The sequence below is a fragment of the Lemur catta genome, chromosome 1 (genome assembly GCF_020740605.2).
Source record: "Lemur catta isolate mLemCat1 chromosome 1, mLemCat1.pri, whole genome shotgun sequence".
NCBI lineage: Eukaryota > Metazoa > Chordata > Mammalia > Primates > Lemuridae > Lemur > Lemur catta.
Genome location: NC_059128.1, coordinates 175503015 through 175530824, shown reverse-complemented (window position 1 = coordinate 175530824; position 27810 = coordinate 175503015). Strand labels below are relative to the sequence as shown.

Below are 27810 nucleotides of genomic sequence, written 5' to 3'. Positions count from 1 at the left end.
TGTGATTAAGGTATTCTTTATTAAGATCATTAAAAGTTGTAGAAACAACTTTATATTATAAAGGCACAGGGAGACAGTTCTGATAAAATATTCAAATTAACAGTAACTTACAGTACAAAAGACAATTTTAATGCACATACAAACCCCAAATGTCTGATTCAAAAATATTTTACTGTGTCTATTAATGGGCAATGATTAAAAATATAAATTGCTGCTGTATAATAAATATCTGATAGTGAACATCTTGATAGCAAAGTGAACAAAATATTTATTGCTTTTCACATACATATTTTTCCCTGTAATTTTAAATTTCTAATTCTTTTACTATCTTCTCCTCAATCTTTTCCAAAGATAAAAGAAATTTCACATAATCTCCTGGAAGGGAAATGGTAGTTATAAAAAACTACCTCAAGTAGCAATCACTGCTGGCAGTGTTTTCTCACTTTCCATTCTGCCGTCACAATCACTCTTCCAAAAAGTAAAATAAATGTTTGCTAAACCATAGACAGACAACCCCTCTGTGACTGGCATTCTAAGGTTTATAATGCAAACTTACCAAATATAAAAGGTGCTCCTTTTTGAAAATGTGTAGTTTGAGTAAGAGATCAATGTTTGACAAATAATTTTACCTATTTCCCTCAAAAATCTCCCAAAGTTGTAAAAAGTCAGTTTAGTAGAACTTAAATGTTTCATTGAGGGCTAAGTGGCATATGCAATGTATTGATGTATAAAAATTAACACAACGCAACTATTTTATAATGCAGAGCTCTTACCCTTTTCCTTCCAGTTTTTAAACTGGGATTAATTTTACTGATTTTATCCTCCTCTTTTTGTAGTAACCTAGTTTTAGATGGTACATGTAGAATCTCTATCACAACAGTAAAAATAACATGAAAGCATCATCCAAATCTAATGTTATTTCAACTTAAGAAATACCTACATTAAAGTTTTTGATAATCATTTTAAAGTTACTTAACCATATGTCATGTTCAAACAGTGTGTAGCAGCTAGTAATGTGCCTGGCACAGAGTTGATGCTCAATAAATAGTTGTTGAATGAATGAAAAAGAAAAAACTTGGCTTTGGTTGTGTATATTTTAATCACTTTCTGATTTGTAATAAGGTCAGTCTGGAACTCACTACTGCGCACTACACCAAACTTTGCTGTAAACAAAACTAATAACTTCAAACAGAGAAATATTATCTATGTTAGTGACAGTCAACTTATATACTCTAACATTTTTTAAATAGCCCACAAATTTCACGTTTCTTAATTTGTATTCACATAAAAATATTCTTGAAAGCAGTAGTTTAACTTTCAAAGTTAAACAGGGAGATCTGAATTTAATGACAAAGCTAAAATATTGGAAGTCAGATGGTAAGAATAAGTAGACAACCAAATCTTATTTTAAATTCCAAACATGAGACTAGGTCTAATATTTCTTTGGCATACGCATTACTATCTTGGACTAGTTAGCATTTTAAAAATACTGGGTTATATTTTTTCTGAACCAAAATTAACAACAAGGTGTAGATTGCTAGTATCTTTTTAAAGCCTTTAGTAAAGGACAAAATGACATTTTGCAACATATGCCAAACTTCATGTTTAGTGAACACTTACAATTATAGGCATAGAGGGACTAACTGTTAAATAACCTGAAATTATATCATGCAATGGTGAAACCACAGAAGGTAGTGAAAAAAAGTATTTACATAATATAATATTTAGTTCTAAAAAAAAAAAAAAAAAAAACAGTAAACCTGGGAATCCCGCCCTAACAGTAAATATGTACCGCATAGCACTGAATGAAAACTAGTCAAAATTTAAATGAACACCTATAGTAACCTGAAAGCATAAAATTTAATAAAAAACATAAAAGTGAAAAAACCCCTACACATCAGAAGAAAAAAGTGGCCTATAAAACAGGCCAGTCTAACCTGACATTCAAAGTAAATGCAAGAGATTCACAAAATCATGATAGTAATGCAAACTAAGTACCAAGTACCCTTTGATACACAAGCCAATGTAACTATCAGACTCACTTCCAATAGCTTAACAATATTCATTAATCCACTCAGGCATCAGAGGGGTGGAGGGGTGGTGGGGCAAAGCAGTTGATGATAGCTGAAGTCTCCAAAGTATAAGAACATACTTATTTGCAGAAGCCTTGTGATTTTTGAAGTGATGTCTTATTTTGATGGATGTTAATATAAGATTTATCAGTGCAAGTTTATCATCCTCTGAATGTAATACTTCCAAATTTCGCTTTTCCAAATAGTTTTTGGTGGTTTAGTTTTAGCCAGTGCTGTTTAAATGGAGAAAAGAAAAAAAAAGTTCACCATCGACTACCTCACATTGTTACTTAATTGTGCTAGATATTCACGCAGTTCTTTTGCAGCCTGGAATCTGCCATAGCGCTTCTTTGGGTTGGCGCACTCATCCAGCAAGGCCTCGAGTCGGCCATCTTTGGCAATTTCACTTGGTGGATCGTGAAGGAGTCCTCCAGAAGTGCCACGCCAGGTGGCATGTCTGGATAAGAGGTTCTGACAAACAGCATAATAATTGTGGTCCACAGTGGCACGAGCACAAAGAATTTCCTTTGAAAATGACAAGCAAGCCTCCTTATCACAGTCATCAAATTTGCTTTCATACCATACATCCCAATTTTCAGGCTTATCTGTGAAAGGGGGAAAAGCAGAAAGAGAAAAATACATTTTAAAGTGGTTAATTTTGACATAAAAGTATTTGTTCTATACTTTTATGTATAAAAGTATATTATATCTTTAAACATTTAAATGTATTAATTCATACAAACATTTATTGGGAGCCTACCAATGCAAGGCAGAAGGATCAGAGAAGATCCCTACCACTTACAAGTTCAGTCTAGTGGCTTTCCACCAGACACAGAGAACGCCACACAGAAGTATGACACAATGCTACAAGAGTAGAGAGGAATCAGCACTTTTACCTGGGGGCTATAGAAGGATACATAAAACATACAAGTTTTTTTTTATTTGTTTGTTTTTTTGTTAGAGATGGCGTCTCATGCTGTTGCTTAGGCTGGAGAGTACAGTGACACGATTATAGCTCACTGCAGTGACCAAATCTGGGGAAAAGGGCCCTCTTGCTTAAGCCTCCTGGATAGCTGGGACTATAGGTGTGTGCCCCCATGTCAGGTTAATTTTTCCTTTCTTTTTAGAGACAGGTCTTGCTATATTGCTGAGGCTGGTCTCAAACTCCTGGCTGCAAGGGATCCTCCCGTCTTAGCCTCCCCCAAGTGATTTAAGTCTTAAAGATAAAAAAATCTAAAGAGAAGCAAGATCTGCAAAAATGAGTGAGTCTAAAGAAAATAAAAAGAAAAAGCAGGAAGAGAAAAAACAGCATTCCAGGTGCAGGGCACAATATATGCAAATGCATGGAGTTAGGGATTGGCCAGCTGGTTCGGGAGACAATAGTTTACTGACTATAGTTTGAAACAGGTACCTGGGGAGGAGGCACAGATGAAGCTAGGAAAATAGGTTGTAATTTACTGAACATGACTATGATTTATTTTATAGAGAGATAACTATGAGCTGAAGACCGGAAGGACTATGATGACAGCAACTAAAGGCCCAGAGAGAAAAGCCAGGTTGGAGAAACATTTCACACAAAAATTAACAAATAAGTATATGGGTAAAGTTTAAGGTTCTTATTGGATAACAAAACAGATATACTATTAACATAATAGTATCAATATTTCATACATAAATAAAATGAATATAAAGTATCTATAAGGTATCCAGGTGGGTATGTCATATAAGCAATTAGTACTAGACTTGAAACTTCTGACTTTGAGGTCAGGGGTATAACAGGCATATTTAGAACTCATCAGGACAGATGTAGTTGATGCATGGAGCCATGGCTTAAGGGTAAGTAGCCACATGTGGAGGAGGGACAAGGCATGTCAGGCAGAGAAAACTGCATATGGGAGAGCCCAGAAGTAGAAAGGTTCATTCAAGAAGATAAAAGGCCATTATAGCTGAAGCATCAAGGGCAATGGAGAGAAGGATATTAAAAATGAAGCAGAACAGAGCTAAGTCACACAGATTATGCCCTGGTAAAGAGTTTAGATTTTACTTGAAGAACAACAGGAACTCAAGAAAACCATTTAAGCAAAGGAGAAATAAAATCATATTTAATGTCTTCACAAAGCTACTATTCCAGTAGAAGGAAGTCGAGAAAAGAATTGCAAGAAATTGGTAATCAGAGCCACTTCATGAATTTGCCAATTAGACAGTTGCTAATGGCAAGGCAGACATCTAAGTCAAATTTTAATGGGCTAAGTAATGAATGGAGGTTGAGGAAAGAGAGTGGTAAATAAGCAATACTTTTATAAAAACAGTTGAAAAGCAAGAAGAAGCAGGAGAGGGTCTTATACATACCCATTTATGAGGAGGTAAGAGAAACTGGGTATTAAAGGAAAGAGGTGCGAAGTTGAAGAAGATAACTGAGTCAACAAATTCTTAAGGAAGGATTTACTTTGTCTGAAAAAGAAAGATTGAATGTGTGTTGTTTTAACTAGATTTAGATGGTAAAGGGAAGGACGCTGAGGAAGTTACCATAGCAAAACCTCAATTTCCCTGTGAAGAAAAAAATAAAGGTCATTTACTAGAAAGTAAAAGAAAAGAGGGTGAATTAGTAGATAGGGCCTTTTGCAAAGTGGCTATTTAGAGGGCCCATGAGATATTTGAAAAGAACTAGCCAGAGTTAAAATAGCACTGAAGCAAAATGTTCACTGTATGAAATGTAAGAATATGTAAGTTATAGAGGGGGGTTTATCCAAGGTCAGGAATCAGCTGGTATAAAACTGTAATAATTATTTCAGAAATGTCCACATAAAATGAATTGCAAAAAATTATTTTTATAAACACTGGAATAAAAATCTTAAAAGGTTAGGCAAATTGCACAACTCTAACTATATTAAAAACCACTGAATTGTACTCTTTTAAAAATAAAAGCATGGTGTCAGCTGGTGCAACATTCACAGATGTTGGAAGAGGTTAAATGGGTAGGGAACACTCCAGCAGGGCATTCACTCCCTGTGGGAGGATCTACATGGCAAGTAAAGCAATAATCAGAAAGTGTTTGGCTAGTACAGAATCAAAACAAGTCAGTGGAAATAACCAAGTATTTAGCAGGATCATGCTAAGATCATGCAAAAGTAAGTATCAACCCTAATATATTGCTGTCACATTAACTGCATTCCCCAAGGTGCACAAGTTTTCAGCCTCTGTTCATCAAAAGATCCTTACATCCCTTTTATCAGGGGAGAAAGGGGGACTAAAAATATAAGACCCTACGCTGGGCGCAGTGGCTCACGCCTGTAATCTTAGCACTCTGGGAGGCCAAGCCGGGTGGATCGTTCGAGAACAGCCTGAACAAGAGTGAGACCCCGTCTCTACTAAAAAAAAAAAAAAAATACAAAAAAATTACATGGATAACTAAAAATATATATAGAAAAATTAGTCAGGCATGGTGGCACATGCCTGTAGTCCCAGCTACTCAGAAGGCTGAGGCAGGAGGATTGCTTGAGCCCAGGAGTTTGAGGTTGGTGTGAGCTAGGCTGATGCCACGGCACTCTAGCCCGGGCAACTGGGTGAGACTCTGTCTCAAAAAAAAAAAAAAAAAAAAATATATATATATATATAAGACCCTAACCATGGAGCAACAACCCTTTCGTTCTTTTTCTAATTGAATTAGATTTAGAACTACAGGCTTTGTCCTGGACACTTTAAAATTCCTACAGCATTTAACTTTTAAAACACTTCAGACACTCTGCTCACCTATCCTGTGAAGAGCTCACAAACATTAAAAGGAGAACGAAGCTTTGGGTGAATTGTAATAATCAGAATGTCAAACCACAGTCAGATCCACAGTGCTAGAAATTATCCCAAATGGTTAAAAACAAAACCAAACTATCACTGTAGGAGCCCCACAAAACAATACAATACAGAACATTCCTGTAAGAGATTCCACAGAAAAATCATGCCTCATGAAAGCAGTACAGTCACTCTGGTGGCCTGTAATAATGTAAACTTAATTCTGCATTAGACTCCTAAAAGACAGACTACAGCACATAGTATGCAAAACACACGAGTCTAGGTATTTTGTGTTCATTGGAACCCAAAGGATATTTTACTAAATATGGAGAGACTATGAGTGCAAGTATAAAAATAAATTAGTACTGACAGTCCAATGGCTCAACTTCCAATTTTTCGACTTTAAGATGGTGCAAAAGTGATACACGTTCAGTAGAAACTGTACTTAGAGTACCCACATAACCATTCTCTTCTTCACTTCTAGTATGGTATTCAAATAAATTACATGAGATATTCAATACTTTATTATAAAATAGGCTTTGTGTTAGATGATTTGTCCCAACTATAGGCTACTGTAAGTGTTCTGAGCATGTTTTGATGTTCAGGTTAGATGTATTAATTGCATGTCATTCAACTTAACAAAATTTTCAATTTACGGGTTTATCTGGATGCAACCCCTTCATAAGTTGCTGAGTACCTGCATTTGTTTACTGATACTAGTTATATAAAGCAAAAAAGATGCAAGATTGCCACCTAAAGAATAAATTTAAGGCTTACTTCATATAAATATAACCATCATTTTGACACCGAAAAAGTGTGTACAAAAAATACCTAAAAGTTACATACTTACTTTGTCTAATTAATCTTTTGTCAGCAACCAAAACATTTTCAGCATCCACAATGATTACCTTCCCATCTCTAGGACCAACTGCAAAATTGTCAAAGCTGACGTCCAGGAGGTAGAGTGCAAACTCAAAATCATTGTTTGTAAGCTGCTCTGCTATTTCCATTAATTGCCAAGCGAGGTCAACTCGTTTCTCCCATGGTGCATTAAAGTAACTCCATAGTTCTTCGCCAACATAATTTACAGCCACCATTCTTCCACAAGCTCCAAGATATTTTGCAAATGGCCAACCTTCATCAGACGGAAAACTCTACAAAAGAATTATCTAAACATTATAAGACATTCTGAAGGAGATATCCTATGTCTATCCCCAGATCCTCTCAGTAAAGATTACTACTAAGAATGTGTTTGGATTTTCTTGTTATATTCAACAGTTCATTAGAGATAAACTTCACTTTTTTTTTCTAACTCATACCATTACTATGGATCTGAAAAACAATTTAAATGGAGAACTTTACATTATAAAGCTAAAATAGGATTGACAAGTCTTGCTTATCAAAATCTCAGAAACAAATTAATCAATAAACAGCAAGACACTGTCTTTATTACCAAATCTAAAGTATTTACACTTTCTCTTATCTTCTTGACTGTTTAAGTGTAATCAACCAATCCTTTCTTTGGAATGAACAGCTTTGCAATCTGTTAACCAGCAATCATTTACCAGGTATCAGGAACTGTGTTACGCTAGCAATAAGAGTGAACTAAACAGTCTCTGTTTAGCCATGGGCTTTTATTTTAAAAGGGCAGACACCAAATAAATAATTATGAGTATTAAGTGTTAAGTCAAAAAGCAGTGATACAAATCCTAAGGAGCCATTTAGGCCTTACCTAGTCCAGTAGCAGGCAGGGATGCAATTCAGAGAAGGATTCTTGGGAGGTGTCTTTTAACCTACATCCAAAGGCTGGGAAGGTGCAAACTAATATCCTATCAATGTGACCTCTATTCCCAGCACCTTTGGTCCCAAGGCCATCTTGTTTCCCTTTCTTCAACCATCACATTTTCTGTTCACCTTGGCCCAGTCTCAAAATTATTCATTCTCATCTTAGCAAGGTTTTCTAATGTATTTTAAAACTACTGGGAGTATTATCACCCTAAATCAAAAGTCTTCCATGTCTCCGAACAAGTCATTTCCAACTTAAGTAAAATGTTAGGCTTTATCTAAGATACTTCCCACTGTTAAAACACATAATTAAAAAATGAGCATTAGAGAAAAAAGGGATGGTAAGTAATGTTTTAAACAACTTCTTAGATGGGATCATATGACCAGAGGTATGTTCTAAGAGCCAATCCCTCAGCCTAGAACCTTTACTCAAGTTTGAAAAAAAATTACGAGAAGATGTTTACACACCATTATCAGGGAGGAGAGGCAGACTGGGAAGACAGTATTAAATATAATATTTTAACAAAATACTATAGAATACAGATATACCTCATTATATTGTGCTTTGCTTACTGCATCTCTCACACATTGCATTTTTTACAGAGTGAAGGTTTGTGGCAACCAAACATTGAGTAAGTCTACTGATGCCATTTTTCCTATATCATGTGCTCACTTTGTGTCTCAGTGTCTCATTTTGGTAATTCTCACAATATTTCAAACTTTTTCATTATTATTATAATATATCTGCTATGGTGATCTATGATCAAAGATATTTGATATTATTGTAACTGTTTTGAGGTGCCACGAACTGTGCCCATTTTAGATGGTGAACTTAACTGACAAATGTGTGTGTTCTGACTGTTCCAATAACTGGCTGTTCCCATCTTTCCCCTCTTCTCAGAACTCCCTATTCCCTGAGACAGAATATTGAAATTAGGCCAATTAATATCTCTAAAATGGACTCTACATGTTCAAGGGAAAGGAGAAGTCACACATCTCTCACTTTAAATCAAAAGCTAGAAATGATCAAGCTCAGTGAGGAAGGCACGTCAAAAGCTGAGATAGGCCAAAAGCTAAGCTTCTTACACTGAACAGTTAGCCAAGTTGTGAATGCAAAGGAAAAGTTCTTGAAGGAAATTAAAAGTGCTACTCCAATGAACACAACACTGATGAGAGTGAAACAGCATTACTGCTGATATGGAGGAAGTTTCCTGGTCTGAATAGAAGATCAAATCAGCCACAACACTCCCTTAAGCCCAAACCTAATCCAGAGCAAGGCCCTAATTCTTTTCAATTCTATGAAAGCTGAGAGGTAAAAAAGTTGCAGAAGAAAAGTCTGAAGCTAGCAGAGGTTGGTTCATGAGGTTTAAGGAACAAAACTGTCTCCATAATGTGAAAGTGAGAGTTGAAGTGATGATATAGAAACTATCCAGAAGCAAGTTATCCAGAAGAACTAGCTAAGATAATTGATAAAAATAGCTAAACAACAGATTTTCAATGTAGACAAAACAGCCTTATATTGGAAGATGCCACCTAGGACTTTCATAGCCAGAGAAGAGAAGTCAATGCCTGGCTTCAAAACTCCAAAGTAAAGGGGAACTCTCTTGTTAGGGGCTAATGTAGCTGGTGACTAAATTGAAGCCAATGCTCATTTACTATTCCAAAAAATCCTAGGGCTCTTGAGAATGATGCTAAATCTATTCCACCTGTGCTCTATGAATGGCACTACAAAGCCTGAGTGACAGTACATCTGTTGAAAGCATGGCTTATGGAATGTTTGAAGCCCCACTGTTGAAACCTATTGCTTAGGAAAAAATGATTCCTTTCAAAAAATTACTACTCACTGACAAGGCACTTGGTCACCCTAGAACTCTGAGGGAGATATACAAAGAGAATAATATTGTTTTCATGCTTGCTAACATAATATCCATTCTGAATCCTATGGATGAAGAAGCAGTTTCAACTTTCAAGCTTTACTGAAATACATTTCTTAATCATTCCTCTGATGGATCGGGGCAAAGTACATTGAAAACCTTCTGGAAAGAATTCACCATTCTAGATACCATTAAGAACATCTGTGATTCATGGGAAGAGTTCAATATATCAACATTAACAGGAGTTTGGAAGAGGTCAATTCCAACCTTCATGGATGACTTCTAGGGGTTCAAGATTTCAATGGATGAAGTAACTGCACACGTGGTGGAAACAGCAAGGAAACTAGAATTAGAAGTAGAGCCTGAAGATGTGACTAAATTGCTAATCTCATGATAAAACTTTAACAGATGAAGAGTTGCTCCTTATGGATGAGCAAAGAAAGTGGTTTCTTGAGATGGAAACCACTTTTTTACTCCTGATAAACCACCATTTACTCCTTACGAAGATGCTGTGAACATTGTTGAAATAACAACAAAAGGCTTAAACTATTACATAAACTTAACTGATAAAGCAGTGTCAGAGTTTGACAAGATTGACTCTAATTTGGAAAGAAGTTTTACTGTGGGTAAAATGTTATCAAACTGGCAAGCTACAGAGAAATCTTTTGTGAAAGAAAGAGTCAACCAATCAAGCACACTTAACTGTCTTATTTTAAGAAACTGTTACAGCCACCCCAACCTTCAGCAACCATCACCCAGATCAGTCAGCAGCCATCAATATGGAGGGCAAGACTCCTCTCCAGCTAAATGTTTACAACTTGCGGAAAGCTCAGATGATTGTTAGCATTTTTTAGCAATAAAGTATTTTTAATCAAGGTATACATTTTTAAAGATACAATGCTGTTGGACACTTAGTAGACTACAGTATAATGTAAAAAGAACTTTTTATATGCAATGGGAAACCAAAAAATTCGTGTGACTTGCTTTATTGCAATTGTCTAAAATTGAACCCACAATATATCTGAGGTATGCTATATAAATGTAGCCTACTTCCATTGTTAAAAATTGAATAGTCTATATATTATACATTTAAAGACCTGGAGATGAGGCTTTTGTATCTCTTAGGAAAATGGGCAATAGTAATTTTACCCTGAGTTTTAAAAAATTGTCAAAACTCAATAACACCCTTGCATTAAAACTTTTATTAACTTTAGAACAAAAAAGATTTGTAAAACTAAACTTTAGCTATAATTACTATTTTCAATTGCTCCCTTTCAACTTTATCAATGCACAGTAACTATACATGGGTATGTAACTTTTTTCTTTAAAATTTTAATATCTGTAGCTTTGTGATAAAATACTATGTAAATGAAAAAATTAGATATATTATGAATATTTAATTATAGTAAATTAATTCAGTTTTAGTTCAGAGATGTTATCTACTGATTCTTTAGCAATTAGATGTAAAGACATTTTTAATCTTGAACCTGAGAATTTTTTTTTATTTCTTTTGGCCATTAGAATAAGTGACAGATTGCTCATATCCAAAGTGTAGTGTAAGAACTGTGTGCTAATAACCACACATTATTTTCAACTCCCCCTCAACTTAAAATATACCCATGACCCTGAAATTTTAGTCAGACAAATTATTACAAAAGATTTAACTATTTCCCAGAACCACTCATGTATAAAATCCCTCACATAAAAAATGTAAGCACTAAAAATAAGTAATATGTGAGACTATATAGTTTTGTCATACAGAAAGTAAAACAAAAACCTTCTCCATACACTATTGGTATGTTATTCACAATGCCATATTGCAGAACAGATACAAACATATCTTTGTGAAAATAAAATGGTCTTTGACAACAGGAGAAAAGGGAACCGTGCCAACATCTGCACATGTACAAATGCCTCCTTGTTTTTGGAGTGTTTCCAATTGGCAAATGACAGTCAAATCTACACTTCATTACCCAGGTCCCACATAGAAAAGGGTAAAATATATGAACAAATGTCACATTGAGCAACTTTATATTCATACAGTGATTTCTGACAATGTTAGCTAAAATACCGTTATGCCTCATTTTAAGAAGAGCACTACAGTTCTTTCATATAGTTTGCCACCTAATCTTTTGGAAGAACTTTAATAAATGAAAATGAATTCACACCATTTGCTCAGATGACAAGAATTTTTCATTGACTAATGAAAACAGTCATAATTTCATTAATGAGAACAGAATTCTATTGAACACACTGTAGTTCAAAGAAAATGCTCAAAAGAAGGCAAAGTATTTGTATAAAGCAATTCTGGCTTAAAACCAAAATACCACGGTCAAGCAGAATTTGAGAGACAAAATTTTTAGATGTTAGAGCTTGGATTTGTTAAAATATCAAGCAATAAGAAAAACAAGGATAATGATGACCTGGTTAGACAAGTCTCTGAGCTTTAAAAAAAAAAAAAAAAGAAAAGAAAAGGAAAAAGAGATTCTTCCTGATCATCAAACTCCCACAGTGCAGCCAGGATAAGTTTACTGGTGAAGTCTACATTTTCCTATTTAAAACAAAATCTAAAAATCAGAGTTTTCAAATTGCTTAGCACAAGAACACAGTTTAATCTGAAATAAAATATGATTATTTTAATGAATTATCTATAACTTAAAAAAATGTGCACTTTTCATTTGAAGAAAGGCATATTTAAATTTAGAATGGCATCAATTATAATTTGATTAGAGACACTCGACTAATTTTTCAAGGCTTTTAATCAGGCTTGAATATGTCATAAATATGTAAAGTTTTTAAAAGTAGATATTAGTTCAAGATTATACAAATGCACAAAAGAGATATGGAAGTATATAGGCAGTTTTCTATAACTGTATTTTTTAAAGAAGTTGGTGACAACCCAAAGACATCTATTGTACTACTAATGTAAAAATTAAAAATGGAAATTTGAAGTATTAAGTCAAACATGGTTAAATGCTAAGATTTAAAGAAATATTAAATGTTTCACTATTAATTTACAAAATAAAAAGTATTTTAAATATGAAACCTAATCCCATATCTATGTTTTTTTCTTTTGTTTTATTGGTAACAAAACTTTAAGGTACTTCTTGGATATTGTAAAACTCAAATAATGCTAATAATAATAGTGTATGCACTGATACTATGTTAAAGCCAAGGTTTCAGAAATAACAAAACCACTAAAGTCATCATCCATTGTAGGAGGAAAAAAAATGAAGGTGATAATATAATGTATATAATCAATTTTATAGTAAACATTGGAAAATTTAGATATATTATACTCTTTATAGTATTTATTACATTTTTTATATTTAAATGGCAATATAAGTGGACTATAAGTATGTAAGTAGAATAATGAATCTGAAATTATAAGGCTAGATTTTGAGGTCCACCTCCACCTCTACATCTCATGAGCTGTAACCATGGCAAAGTAATAATTTCTTTGAGCTTTGGTTTCTTCCTCTGTAGAACTGAAATAATATTTTTATCATCATATTCATCAGGGCAATCCAATGATCAAAGAAAAAAAGGTATAAAATGTACTTTATAAATTTAATACTACTTTATAAAGAACTGTTCACCAAAGTACTTTTATATTTCCTAGTTAAATCTGTTAAATAAAGAATCAACATTCATCAAGAGATGTGCTTATGTTCACATCACCTACTAAAAGGCATCCACAAGCAATGTGCACCTTCCAAACATAGCCAAGAACCACCAAATTAGAAAAATACCTTTACTGCCCTCTAGTAGTTTCTAATTATGATGCAATAATTATTTATCAAACTTTATAAAGACTTGATGCTATGAGAAATGTATAGAGCATCTGCAAGCACTAAAAATGCAAGAAATTTAAAAATTGGTAACATATACATATGTAAACATAGTATTTCAACTTAATTTTTGTAAGCACCACAAAGGAAGTTTTTCAAATGCTGACCTATTACTTACCTAGATCAAAACCAAATATTATATTTTATGTGATCCAAAATAATCCCCTCTGATCAATAGCTAATACTGTCCTGTCAGGTTAATAAGGCCATTTTATTCTATCATGTCATAACATAGTCATGAGAAAAGCAGACATCAAACATGAGTAAGATATATAAAAAAATACCTTTTGGTTTTACTTATTTACTTAAAAACAATGAATGACATGAGACTAATAGATTAAAATAAAGTCAACTTTAAAAGTGTGCTCTATTATTCTATTATCTTATTTTCTATGTAATCAAAAGTAGTATTTGTAAACTAAAAGACCAAATTCCTTTCATACAAGAAATATACGATATTTTATAGTCATTTATTACCTCACAATATTCCATTAAAAGGGGCACAACTTTGCAGTTTGCCTAAAGAGACAAAATGAATACGGAACAAGAAATATGTTACTATGAAAGTCTGATTTTTTTAAAAAAGGAGGAAATTCCTAGTATAAACAAGCTAATGTAAAAAAACTATTAATAATTAAAGTATACCATCTAAAAACTGGTTATCAGACTTTCTACATAACTTGCATTTCTGCACAAAAGCAAAAATACAAAATATAAACATGAGAACACTCTTAGGAACTAAATGTTATCAAAAGCATAGAAAATGCTTAAAGTTTCAATTCAAGTTTTAAAATTATTTTTAAAAGCCCAAATTTGAAGAAAATCCCATTGTAGTAATGCATGTTATAACAGCTGTTCATAGAGATTAGTCAACCATACTGGTGACAGACTAATGTGTTCACAGTTTTAAGAACTGTCTGGAGGGGGAATATAGTAAAATTACTGGGATGATTTAATGGTTACTGAATTTTGCTAAAATTTCTCTAAGACCTTAGCTTCTTAATTTATACTGCCAAGTAGTGGCCAAAATCCATTACAAATACTGTAGGAGCTTAACAATCTCCAGATTTTTAAATCCTAGGATATGTTCCATTTATTTCACGAAATAATTTTCTGAATGCCATCTTCCACCCACCTCAAATTCCAACAATATTAAGTAATGCCCTGAAAATAGTAAGGTTGTGTTATTTCACTGAATACCATGTCCAACAGCTGTACTTAAAATTGGAAACGAATGTCAAAACACATCAACAACAACCACCAAAAAAAAAAGTAATCTCTACCAAAGTCTAATAGAAATAAATTATCTTTCAGAATAAATAGTCTAAGCTGAAGCAGGAGGCTTACTTGAAGCCAGAAGTTTAAGACCAGCCTGGACAACACAGTGAGACCCCATCTCTACAAATATTAGAAAAATTAGCTGGGTATGGTGGCATGTACCTGTAGTCCCAGCTACTTGGGGGGCTGAGGCAGGAAGGTCACTTGACCCCAGGAGTTTGAGGCCGCAGTGAGCTATGATCACACCACAGCATACTCTAGACTGGGCAACAGAGCAAGACCCTGTCTCTGGAAAAAAATTTTAAAAAGAATAAATTCTACCCCCTCTCAAAAAAAAAAAAAAACAGCTTACTTGGGTACAGTTTTAAATATGCATAAATTTACTAGTCTCAACTGACCCTATCTTACCTACTCTCACAACCAGCAAAAGTGAGCCACAAAGTGAGCCAATGTTTGTAAACTGAATATATACCTACAAATACCACACTCACATTTACTCCCAATAAAAACAAAATTTCAAGGAAATAAAAAGGACATAATAACCTTCTTTTGGACCCAATAACCTAAGAATGCTACCTTACTTTTCTTAGTCAAGATCTGATTTCTTAAACAGTCTGACAAGTAGAATAATACCAACCTTCCTTGGTTCGCAAACTGACTTAACACAGCCCTTCTGAAGAACAGCAAAACACCCACTAACAGCACAATTATTTCCCTCCATTAAATATCTGGTGCCTGGTTTCAGCAGATCAGTTTTCTTGTTGTCTTAAATTTAACATAACCAAAACAAAACTCTTGGTTTCCCCACTTAGGATCCATTCCTTCTCTGGGTGGCTTTCTCTTTATAATAAAAAGTCACTCAGTAGTTGCTCAGAACAAAAACCCAAGAGAGATAGCCTTTACGTTTCCGTTTCCCTCATATTTTAATCCATCAGCAAGTCTTAGGAGCTATTTTTCCAAAATATATTGGATCTGACCACTTTTCATAATCTCAACTGCTATTATCTTAATCCAAATTACTATGCTTTCTTCCACAAGGGTGTAAAAGCCTCCCTGATTCCTTTCTGGTCACTTATAACACATTCTCCACAAACCAGGCCTTGCTATAAACACTTCCATTGTTTCCCACTGCTCTGAAAATGAAATCCTAGTTCATAAAGCATGGTTACAATGCTACATGGGATCTATGCAGTCCTGGCCTGCATCTATGATCTTACATTCTAACTGTGCTTCCTACCCCAATGCTTGATCCTCCTTTGGGGCCTCTGGATTTGCCACATCTCTTGCCTGAAAGAGATTTTGCCCTGAGATCTTTGTACCATTGGCTTTTTCTCATCATTCAAACTCAGCTAAAGCGTCATTCTTCCTGACCACCCAATTTAAAGTATTCCATCCCCAATCAATTCTCCAACACAGGTTCTTCCTTGTTCTCTTCATGGTATGCAAAATCTGAAATTACCTTGTTCTTTATCTGCTGTCCACAATGAACGCTCCAAAAAGCAAAGGCTATGCAAACTATGCTCTGGCTTGTCATCTCTGCTGTATCCCAAAGGTGTATAGATCAGTTCCTGGCACTATTGAGCAATGCCACAGAATTCTTGTCAGATCTCTTCACTTCAGAGTTAAAACCCCAAAAGAGCACCAAAGAGGAAAAACATGAAGACAACCCTGAAGCATCGTGCCTATTTCAGATGATAAATCTTTTAAGATTCTGTACCCATAAATAACTCAGATTTAACCTATTTTTTTGTTATTACCATTCATTAATGTACTAAATGGAATTATTAAACTGTAATAATGGTTTACAGAGAAAAAATAAACTATATGCCTTGTACTTCTGAATTCTTATCTAAATCCTTTTTCCTACAATATTCATTCTATTCATTGCATTTTATATGGTACAAATCCCTAACCCCCTTTTTAATTACTATTCCCAAAAAACTATATCTGAAGAAATAGCTACATAGGTACATATGAGATATATATATTAATATATATGTAGGGTGACATTTGAACTTCTGCCATAAGTAAAATTTATATACATTTTACATAACAGGAAAAACAATTCGTAGATGTCAGCATAATGCACTAAAGAACTTTTCAACTACTTTCTTATCTAAAAACGAAATAATCTGATTTTCAAAGAAATAATGCATTGCCAAAAGCTTTACAATTAAAAATATTTAACATATATTAATTAAATAATCCTATCTCCCTTAGTCTTTAAAACAATCCTGTTAGGTAAGTATTAACATCCTCATTTTACTGATTATAAAACTCAGGATCTGAAACATAAAGTGACTTGCTCAATGCCACCCAACAACTGTGTAGTAACACTGAATGTGAACTAGATGTTATTTCAACACTGTCCCCACCACTACTCCATCTACTGGCAGAATTTACTGGCAAAATCCACCCCCATCTACTCGCAAAACCCCATTTATCCTTCAGGACTCAATTCCTCCCTGAAACATTCCCTGATACCCACTCCTACCAAGATACAACCAGATGTCCCTTCCAAAATGAGTCATTTGAGAGTGTGCATATACCTTTTTTGTAGGGCTTATTACACTATATTGATTGTAATTAATATTGTAGTTGATTGTAGTAGTAATGTAGGTATTATGTACCTACCTCCTACACAGTAAGCTACTTCCCCTGCCTAGGACCGTTTGTCCATTCTTTCAATCCAAATACCTTGATACCTTGTAACAGACTATCTGCCAAATGGAGCAAACAAAATTCAGTTGTTCTTGCTATAACTCCAAAGAGCTCCCAGGTATTTCACAGATAACTTCCTATCAAGAATCTATAAATTAGATAAAAGATTTGATTATATAATTTAAAACCTTTCAAGGTCTATGACTGGGATGAAAAACTACCCTCATCTTACACTAGTAATTTTCAGTCTTAAGATATTTTACAACCATTTATTAAAATTCATTGTATGTGTAGGAAGAATGTAGGATTTACATTCTACGGTCATTATTAATTTAATATATAGGTAATGAATGAAAAGTGAAGAAAGAAAAAGCATTCTGTGAAGAGTCAGCAGCAAATGACAGCAATAAGGAAGTAGGTCAGAGACCACAAGCCAGAAAAAAAGAAAATAAAAACCAGTCTCCCAATCCCCTGGGAAACCAGCCACATATGTCTAGAAAGCAGACCTCCCCCTCAAAAAAAAACACGTGTAAGGAGTATGTGCTAATCCATGCAGTGAAAATACAAAGATCAGTTCGAAGATTAGACAAAACTACAAAAAGGTCAAAATTAATAATGGTCCAAAGACATTGATAAATCCAGAAACTAGACCAGGGTATCAAGTGATTTTGCTCCACTGATCCTGAAGTGATGCTTTCTTAAGGGTAATTGTTTCTAGGGCCTTTCTAAAATAAAAGTCCCTCTTTTGGGGGGGACCTGAGGTACCTAGAATTGTTTTATTATTTTTGTTTGCTCCTTCATGAAGAACACACAAGTGTCAAAAGTGTCAATGAAACCTCATATGAAAAACCAGAAAAAGTCAAAAAGCTATGAAATTATTAGATTAAAAAGTGCTCTACTCAGACCTACCTACTCAAAACTACCTCTAATGTGTTTTAAAACCTTCATGTGGGAAGGCAGCAGCCAGTGAAAGAGAAATAGGTGGCTCCCTAAGCTGTTTGGAAAAAAAAAAAAACTCATGAGACAAAGTTGGAAACACCCTTTTAGAAACTTATTGCCCCACAAGATCCTTGGCTACCCTTAGCTCCATATTTTAAAGGAAGTCTCCAGTTTTTGTTTTGTTTTAATCTGATTTCATCTGGGTAAAAATTTGGGAGTAGGAAGAAAAGCCTGAAAGAAGGTTATCTGTCTTGGCCTCCAACTTACACCCTAGCAGGGACCAAGTACCAAATTCCCCAATCCCCTTTTAGAGGAACTTAATTAAACCCACCAGTTAAAGTCAAGCTCAGAAGAAAACTAAAAAAACGAAAATTTCTCAAGCCAAGTGTTTGAGAGCCCCAGGATGTTAAGTCATAGCTTAAATAACTATAGTCACATATTATAAAAATAAAGTAAATCCTATTAAAACCATGATTCAGAAAATTTCAGGCAAATAAAGTTCTACAAATATAATAGTAAAATAAAATCCCAGCTCCTCCCCTTAAATAACCAAGAGCTTTCTTCAAATTCCTATAAACAAGACCATCTTCACTACTCCCGGGTTACCAAGTCAGAGATACTACCTGAGCTTCAGTAAATCCGGAAGCATTTCTCTTTCTCCCTCCCCTCCCCCTTCTCTCTTTCTCTCTCTCCCTCTCTCTCTCTCTCTCTCTCTCTCTGTCACTCACACACACACACACACACACACACACACACACACACACTCTCTCTCTCTCTTCTGTAAATTCAAAAATAGGTAAATACAAACACTGAAAGAAAATTTAGCAGTAAAATAACTTGCCATCTTGCCAATTACTTTGACACCTCAAATTTTGAATATTCCAAGATTCCATTAGGCAATACAAAATCAACAAGGCTCCTCTCCTCCAATTTTTTTTTCCATAGGATTATGGCATCCTTGGCATTGAAATATGCCTCTTTGTGAAGTAAAAATGTGAAGAAGAAAAAAGATAATTGGAGTAGAAAATTTGAAAGGTACTACTAGCGTAATTTTGTTGCTTGAAATGTCTATCATTTTCTTTAGAATATAATAATTCTATGCTAAAACAACTTAGAGCTAGATGAGCTGCTGTAAGCTAGTAAAACTAACTTATCAACAATAGGGAGAGTCTTACTCTCATGCCATTTCATACTTACATTACAGATCTGTGTAGCCTTACATAGATAAGAGTTGTGTGTATATATGTCACACTCAATACCTTTCAAGGTATAATAGAAATTTCAATTTTTTACAGTTTCTTTTTTTTTTAAATCAGAAGAGGCAAGTTTAATGGGTTAAAGTCATATGTATCTTTCAGTTGTTTCTTTAGTACCTTATCAAAAGAGATTTTTAAATGCTTATTTAGGAAGCATCTTTACTATACTGGAACTTTTGTTAAGAATAGTTTGAAGTCAGTTCAAAGACTTTTTTCTCCAAAGTAGTTAATTTTTGGACAATATAAGAAAAATCTACTTTGTCACCAACTGTCCAAAAATCCAAGTAGCTCCCTCTCCTGGAAAAAAAAAGTGAGTTCCTCTTTAAGCTGTAAAACACACACTTGTACCCTTAAAAATGTTTTTTTAAAAAATACATGAAGCAAAATACAGAGAGCCAAATTTGACTTTTTCTATCAATATCAATTAATATCCCAATACTACTGTAAACAGCTATACACAGTTTTATATCAACCCCTACAAATACTAAAAATGAATAGTTTGCCTAGCTAACAAAAAGTAATGAACATCATGATTTGGCTTACTGTATAATAACCTTTATGTTTGATCACAGAATTTTGAGATTCCTTTCATTTTAGTGGTTTTATACCATCATCAATCCTCAAGTATATTGTTCATACTTAACTCACTAGCTTTTACCAAAGATCAAGTGGTTCTATAAAGAAAGCAGCTCTATGAAGATCTCTTTTATTTAAAAATAAGTCTTTCTATTCCATTTGCTTGTTCATCAGGTTAAAAAAAGAACATACCAATATGACTAGTACTAAAGACTCCAAATTTATATTTCACAGTTTGTAATTAGTATTAGTATTATTTCTGGAAACTGAGTTATCTAAATTAAAAATGCAGTTTACAAATGCCACAGTCTACAATATTGATACATGTTTCCTCACATACTAAAAACAAACTCATAACTCATCAATGGACCCACTCAAAGCAATTGTGTAAGTTTAAAACAAAAAAAAAATTACTGTGCTTTTAAAAAAAGTTGTTTATCACTAAAGATGAAAACAGATAAAGAGCAAGTATGAGGGAAAAGTTAATCAGAAAACAAGACACAAGAAAACCTATCTCAACTATAAAGTAATCTGAAAATGCCAACAGAACTTCAAACTTTAAAAAAATATAAAACCTTCCTGAACAAGAGATTTACCTTAGTATAAATCGAATGCCAAAGTTTCTCAAATTCAGACACCATGACTACATTTATAAAGAACTGGATACATGATGTTCTTAAAACATTAGTGCTAGTATTAGTTGCTATTTATACTTCAGTATTTAAAATCACCTGATAAAAATCTTTCAATAGGCAGCCAGTATTTTCAGTACAGCAGTGTACATTACTAAGACAGCTCCTTACTAAATTGTTGGGTCCCACAGAATCTGACAGACTGTTTTAGCACACTGCTAAAGCTATCTCCATGAACCAACCTTGCTAACATAAACAATAAGATTTCTATTTCTTAAATTGAAAAGATAGCTTAAATGAAAAAAACGTTTCAAGTGTGTGTATATCAAAAATATACATTGAACCTTTGGAGCAGCAGTCCCCAACCTTTTTGGTACCAGGGACCATTTTCACGGAAGACACTTTTTCCAAGGACTGGGGGTGGGGGTGGGGGGGTGGTTTCCGGATGATTCAAGAGCATTACATTTATTGTGCACTTTATTTGTATTATTACGTTGTAATATATAATGAAATAATTATACAACTCATCATAGGTTGGGGACCCTAGCTTTAAGAGACTTACTAGTTTTGGAACAACTGAATAAAGTAAATTTCTTTGAGGGAAGTTTAACCAGTTTTATACAATCACTGTTAGGAGATGCAGCAGTATTTAATATATAACCTGTACTTTAACTCATTATATATATCCTAAGATGCCTTAAAATTTACTAAGACACACTCTAAATTTTTGTTTGAAGCAAAATATTTGTGTTAAAATTATTTGGCTGAACTAATCAAACAAAGTTCGTTTCTTTTAGATAAAATGGGCAGTGTAGAACTTGAGAAAAAAAAAACACATACTGCACATTCCTATTCATGCACTTTAGATTTTAAAAAGCAAACCACCACGCTGTACAAACCCTCCAGCCATCAGTGACATTCTTTTTTTTATGAACCTGACATTGTGAACATATCAGTGACATTCTTAGTAGTGCAGAAAGGGCGTGAAGTGTAACAAAATCACTTGTGATGAATTTTAAGTCATTTTTTTTCCCTTCGTATTTGAAATACAGCAAAACTGGCATGGAAAAGCACAGTAAGTTTTCCTGCAGTTACAAGAAAGGATCACAACCCCACAGTTGTAATCACTGTCCAAGGACATCACACTAAAGCCGGGCGGGGATGTGTAGAAAGAAGTAAATAGTCTAAAGGTAAACACTGCTTTTGTTCTCTGTTTTTGCTGTCACCAGTAAAAAGAGTCCATTCTATTTCCCTAAAAGGCACATTTCTTTTGAAAATAAAGTCAGAAGAGAGCAAATAACGCAGTTCGGCGAGAGGCAAGAATCTCCTTGCCTGTTTCTCGCCCTGGCCTAACATTTCATCTTCCTTCGACAGATTACCAGATGAATAGGGCAGGTCACAGGATCAGGATGAAAATACCCATCTTGGCCTTAAGCCCTCCCAGACCCAAGTCCAACGCTGCCTTACTTTTTCCTGTTTCTCTGACTCTAATCCCACCCAAAGCAAGGCTCTTGGATTAACCCCACCCCTGACCACTGTCCCATTCTCTGACCTTATCTCCCCCCACTTGCCCCCGAATTAGCTGTCCGAATGACTGTCAGGTAAATGACCTAAGAAATAAAACAAAGACTGAGGCCGAAGTTAGGCTAACCACGAGGGTCAGTAAAGGAAAGAGTGAACGCGGTATAAAACCACTTGGAAAGAACTAAAAAAGGTCCAAAGGCTCGTGAACAGTCTGTGCCGTGGACGTGCAAGCCCTGGCAGATAAAGGCAGAAAGGCAGGGAGGAGAGCGGACGGAAACTCGCTGGAGAGACATTTTGGGAGCGTTAGAGACGCACTCCCTCTGGCGTTGAGAGATCTGCAATCAAATTCGAGATGCGCCCGAGTCTAGGTGACAAGAGCAAACTCTCCATTAGCCGGGTCATCCTCTGCAACCCGGAACAGTCCCTGGGGTCCCCCAGCGACGCCCCCTTCCCACGCCCGCAGCCTGGTCCAGCCCGGCCGAGTCCAAACTGACAGCGAGCGCGGGCGGAGCCACTTCTCCCGACTCCGGTTCCCACGCGCGGCCCCTCCCGACAGGACGCCCCCCGCCCGGGCTCCGCGCCTACCTGTAGCACCAGCGGCTCGGGGTTGAAGGCCAGGGTCAGCAGCAGCTGCATGCGCTCGGAGTCCTTGAGGTTGCGGAGCAGGAAGCTGCCCGAGTCCTTGGTCTCGGCGTAGCGGCGAACCAGGCGGTCGAGCAGGCGCTGCGAGGGGCAGTGCACCAGGTCCGACCAGCCCTCCACCGCCTCGGGCGTGAGCAGACGCACGTCGCCGTTGAGGCGCGCGAACTCGGTCCGGGGCATGGCCTGGAGCAGGTCGCAGCGGGGCCGGCCCGTGGCCCGCTTGCAAATGCTCTGGTCGAGCTGCGCCAGCTCGCGCTGCGAGCCGAGGCGCTTGAGCACCACTCGGCGGCGGCCGCCCTCGCGGGGCTCGCCGTACTGCGCGAAGTACACGTTCTTCACGTTGAGGAAGTCCAGCAGGCGCAAGCGGCCCCACGCCTCGAACACCACCTGTCCGTTGAGGAAGCGGCGGCACCAGCTCGTACCAAAGCACGCCGGGCACTTATTGAGCTGCAGGAAGCGCCGGTCGGCCAGCTCGTTGCGCTGCCAGGAGGCGAGCAGCGACGGCGAGTGCAGCACCATCAGCACCAACAGGCTGCCCAGTGCCGCCAGCTTCAGCGAGCGGGACAGGCGGCCCAGCTTCGGGGGCACCAGGCGCCACATCCCGCCCGCCCGCCCGCTCCGGGAGGGCGAGGGCACCCCCGGGGCGCCCCCACCGCGCCAAGACTCCGAGAGCGACCCGCAGGGGGCCCGGGCGAGAGGCGGAGTAGGTGTGTGAGAGAGGGAGACGGGGAGCGGGAAGGAGCCGACTCGAGCAGGCTGCGACTTCTCCCAGTCACTAGTCTCCACAACTCTCGAGCTCCCTCCTCTGAGCTCCCCGCCCTCCGACTCCGGCGGCGCCTCCTCCTCGCCAGCCAAGTTATAGCGGAGCGGGAGGAGGAGGGAGCGCGGGCCGCGCGCCCACGTGCGCGCGCACGCGCACTGCTCGCTCGGGGCGCGAGAGCTGCGGCGGTGGCGGCCAGCCACAGGGCGTGAGGGGTCTCGGAGGAAAGGAGGGACTCACGGGAGGGGAAGAGGAGCTGGAACGCCTCACACCCCAGAGTAGCAACGCACGTCCCCGACGCCGCACACCCGGGCTCGTACTCGCCGGCTTTCCAGAGAGCTGGAGGGAAGGGGCGGGAGCGGGGCCGGCGGGGCGGGGCGAGCCCGTCGCGCGCCGCCCGGAAAGCGTAAGCGCGGGCTCGCGGAGCGGCGGTGGGGGACGGCCCGGCGGGGGGAGCTCGAGTTTTTGAGGGGAGAGGATGAAGTCGTGAGCTCTGGTGGTAAAAGGACTTTTAGCAGTAGCTAATCTTTTATGTTTGCTAAATTTTGCTGGACTTGCCTTTGCCACTGTGGAAACGGTTCTTTAAGAGCGGAGGGGAGGAGGAGAAATGAATCCCGGCAGCCTATTGCGCGTCCTTCTCCCCGGACGGCGCGGCGCGAGGCGGAGGCGGCGTGGGCGGGGCAACCTCCGCTCGCCTTACACGGCTTGGGCGCGCGCCGGGAGGCGGGGCGAGGCTGAGGAGCGCCGGGCGGGAGCGCGGGCTCCCCGCCCCCACCCGGGCTCGCGCGCCTGACAGTAGGGGGTGGGGCCTGCGGAGAAAACGGTGGGAGAGGGGCGAGTTGAAGCGGGCTGGTTGGCAGCGGCATTTTTGGCGTCATCTGTGTGGACCCGTTGTAAATTTTCCCGGGTGAGCACGGAAAGAACGAAGTCCTCAAGATACTGTGTTAAAGAGAAAATAGGGTGAAGGGGAACCAGCGCGGCCTCGTGTCGCCAGGAGGTCTGCCCCTACCGCCGCGAAGAAGCAGGGATGAGGTGTGGGCAGGTTTGCTTTTGCTCCCATCCTGGCCCAGAAGCCGTTTTATTCCACTCGGCGAAGTGAATTTCCCGGCGTCGCCCACGAGCGTCCCTGAGGAGCGGGCGGGCGCCCCGGCTGCACCCTCCCTCCGCGGGGCCGGGCCTGCCCTGTCGCCTGCGGCGCGCTGCTGTGGCGGTAACCATGGGGACACCCGGGGCTGCCTGGGTCTCCAGCGTTGGCTCAGAGTCACCTCAGACCGTAGAGATAACTCGGAAATGCTGAACTAAAGCACCTTGCTTTGGTGTAAGTTTTAGGGGACCTGAATTGTTTAGTTGTAGCTGTGGATATATATTTTATTATAATACTTTTTACTTTTAGCGCCAGAATAGTTAAAATAAGGAACGATTGTTAGTCTGAAGGACAGGTGGTTCCTGATACGTTATTAAATATCTGGGTTTTAACTGAGTTAATTTTAGGGATTAAACAATGATTTTTGAAGGCCATAGTAACTGGCATGTATATAAATAAACACTTAACAGAAACTTATTGAAAAACAACCATGCAGATTATCAAATTCACTTTTCTGTATTTGATTGTCATACAGCCATCTTGAGAACTGTTGAGGTGAATGTTTTGTTCCTTGTGATGTAAGAATTCAAACTTTGAAAAAATATCTTTGGGCAATTTAATAAGTATAGTCAACATAGACTTAATTTTTAAATGATAATGTATTGAATACAGACAAATTGGAAGATTTAGTCTTGAAACACTTGTACAAAGTGACTACTGTACTTATGAAATTTGGCTGCTACAACTGACCTGTATGCTGCCTTTGGCAGGAATTTTTTTTAACTTGCCTTCAAGTATCCGAAAACTCCATACAATATATTTAAGATCAAGAGCTCAAATGAAGGTTTCTTTTGGAAAGAGATTGGTGTGATTGGTCTGGAGACCTGTGCTGTAGTTCAGCAGTGTGGCTCCTGCTGCTGCTGAATTGTAAACTAGGTAAGTTATCACTAAACTGCAAATTTCTTATCTCTGACATCTTTTTTACCTGCCTCATAAATCTGTTGGATTAATACTAGACAATATATATGGAATTGCTTTAAAACAATAAAAGGACTATGTAAATTTTTATATTTACAGTTAGAACTAATAATTCCGTTGGCATTCTTGCCAGTAAACTGATTAAGCTGAGGAGACTTGGGGCATAATGGGAGACTATTTAGGTGACTAGTAACAGGATTAAGGAGGTACCTGTACTGCTCCTGTGTATAGAAAGGGTCCAAATCCGTGGAATTGTATAGCCATCATTTGAAAAGTGGAAGTCTATATAAGTTACTAGTCTATATAAGTTGGTTACTAGTCTATATAAGTTGAATTTTGGAAAATGTTTTTTTTGCATATAAATAGTTTACATTTTTTAAAAGCTCTAATGTTCTTTTCAGTTAAATTTTCTAGACATTTATGAAGAAAGATAGTCTTCAAGAACGTAACATATTCCTCAAAAGGAAAAAAAAAAGTCTTAGAACCATATGAGATAAAGTCATAGTGTTCCAAAATGACATATTAGAGTTTAGAAAGAGATCAGTAAGTTCTAAAGTGCCAGGTTAGGGTTTAGAAAAAGATAAGTAGTTTAAGTAAAATTCCTGGCAGAGGTGGCATAAATGATCAGTTGTAGCAGCCAAATTTTATAAGTACAGTAGTCACTTTGTATAAGGCTTTGAAGACTAAATCTTCCAATTTGTATTCAGTGTAATATCATTTAAAAAATCACATCTATATGCCATCATAAAGTGCCGTATTAAGGTTTAGAAAAAGATCAGTAAGAAAAAGATCAGAAAGATTTCTCACTTTGCCTGTGAACTGCAGGATACTTTCAGGTAATGGATCATAAACTAACATCCAAAGTTCTTGACCATTATTGTAAATAATGGCAAATGTAATTTCCACTGCATAGTAAAATGTCATTTTATAATAACTATTGCTGTTATAATTGTATCCAATGGAATTAAATACCATAGTAGTTTGATACCAAATATCGTCTATTTTGATACTCAAAGCTTTCCATTGTATTACTATTCTATCCTGGTTATCAGTGCTTCTCGCAAGGGACTGTTGCCTCCCAGGGGACATTTGGCAATTAGGGAGACATTTTTGGTGTCATAACTAGGGAATGGGGTGCTATGTTGTCTAGTGGGAAGATGCCAAGGATGCTGCAAAACATCCTACATTCCAAAGACAGCCCCCAACAACAAGGAATTAACCAGTCCAAAATATCAATAATGTGCTGTTGATACACCCTAACCTACGTGATTCTCTTATCTTGTATGGTTTTAGGCATGAAAGTCTTATTGGTTATCATACTTTCCTGCAGGACAAAAGATGTGTTGACCTTTGAACAACCCAAGTTTGAAATGCATGGATCCACTTATATATATATATATTTTTTTAAACAAACACGGATTGAAAATACAGTATTTGCTGGATGCAAAACCCATGGAGGGCCGACTTTTTCTGTAAGTGAGTTGTGCAGAGCTGACTGAGGGACTTAAGTATGTGGGGATTTTAGTATACTCTTGGGGATCCTGGAACCAATCCCTGCATATACATAGGGACAACTATATTTAAAATTTCTCCAACAGCTTTAAGGAGCTGAAAAAAATAAATAAAATTTATTTATATCCTGTGATCATAATGTTCTAAATGTTAGGTCAACTTGGGGGAAATTTCTTTATCATTACAACAGTGTTCACCTGATCAACAATTTTTAATAATTAAACATAAAAAGTAATATTTTATTAAAATGTATTTCTTAATGAGATTGGACTTTTTATTATTTAACTTAAGTTTTCATGGATAAATGTTATTTATTGCTAGAATCTAACAGTGTTCAACATCAGCTCTCTTTCATTTTTAGAGACATAAAGGCTAAAACATTTTGTTCATTTAAGTTGAGAGGAAAGAGGAGTATTTATATAGCAATGTCTTTCAATTATTTTTATTTTTTCTGAGTTATATGCCAGTCTGATAATAGCAGTCTATCATCACAATATTCTTAATGACAATTATCAGTCGGGTTCTCTAGTTTGGTTTAGAAACAAAGCATTGGAATCCCATGTTGGAAAATGATTTCTTACCTAGTCATTAGAATTATTT

The 27810-nt window shown here is 37.2% G+C and overlaps 1 protein-coding gene and 1 long non-coding RNA gene across 2 annotated transcripts; one reads left to right on the top strand and one right to left on the bottom strand.

Moving 5' to 3' along the window:
• Positions 1-23674, bottom strand: DIPK2A (divergent protein kinase domain 2A). Its single transcript, XM_045539404.1, has 3 exons — positions 22820-23674; positions 6709-7012; positions 1-2677 (listed from the first exon to the last, which is right to left on the bottom strand). The coding sequence occupies exons 1-3, from the start codon at positions 23474-23476 to the stop codon at positions 2346-2348; spliced, it is 1293 nt and encodes a 430-aa protein (XP_045395360.1). The 5' UTR covers positions 23477-23674; the 3' UTR covers positions 1-2345.
• A 740-nt stretch (positions 23675-24414) lies between these two features.
• LOC123630140 lies at positions 24415-27410 on the top strand. The gene is made up of 3 exons (XR_006732598.1): positions 24415-24954; positions 25491-25656; positions 27029-27410. It is a non-coding gene; the product is annotated as an uncharacterized LOC123630140 (long non-coding RNA).
• The last annotated feature ends 400 nt before the right edge of the window (positions 27411-27810 follow it).

Bases quoted from the DNA above. Each gene is read 5' to 3' on its own strand.
- DIPK2A (XM_045539404.1), bottom strand. From the start codon at position 23,476: ATGTGGCGCCTGGTGCCCCCGAAGCTGGGCCGCCTGTCCCGCTCGCTG. The intron at 7,013-22,819 runs GTAGGCGCGGAG...ATTCTTTTGTAG, and splicing joins CCGAGCCGCTGGTGCTACAG to AGTTTTCCGTCTGATGAAGG. The intron at 2,678-6,708 runs GTAAGTATGTAA...CCCCTTTCACAG, and splicing joins CAAAAGATTAATTAGACAAA to ATAAGCCTGAAAATTGGGAT.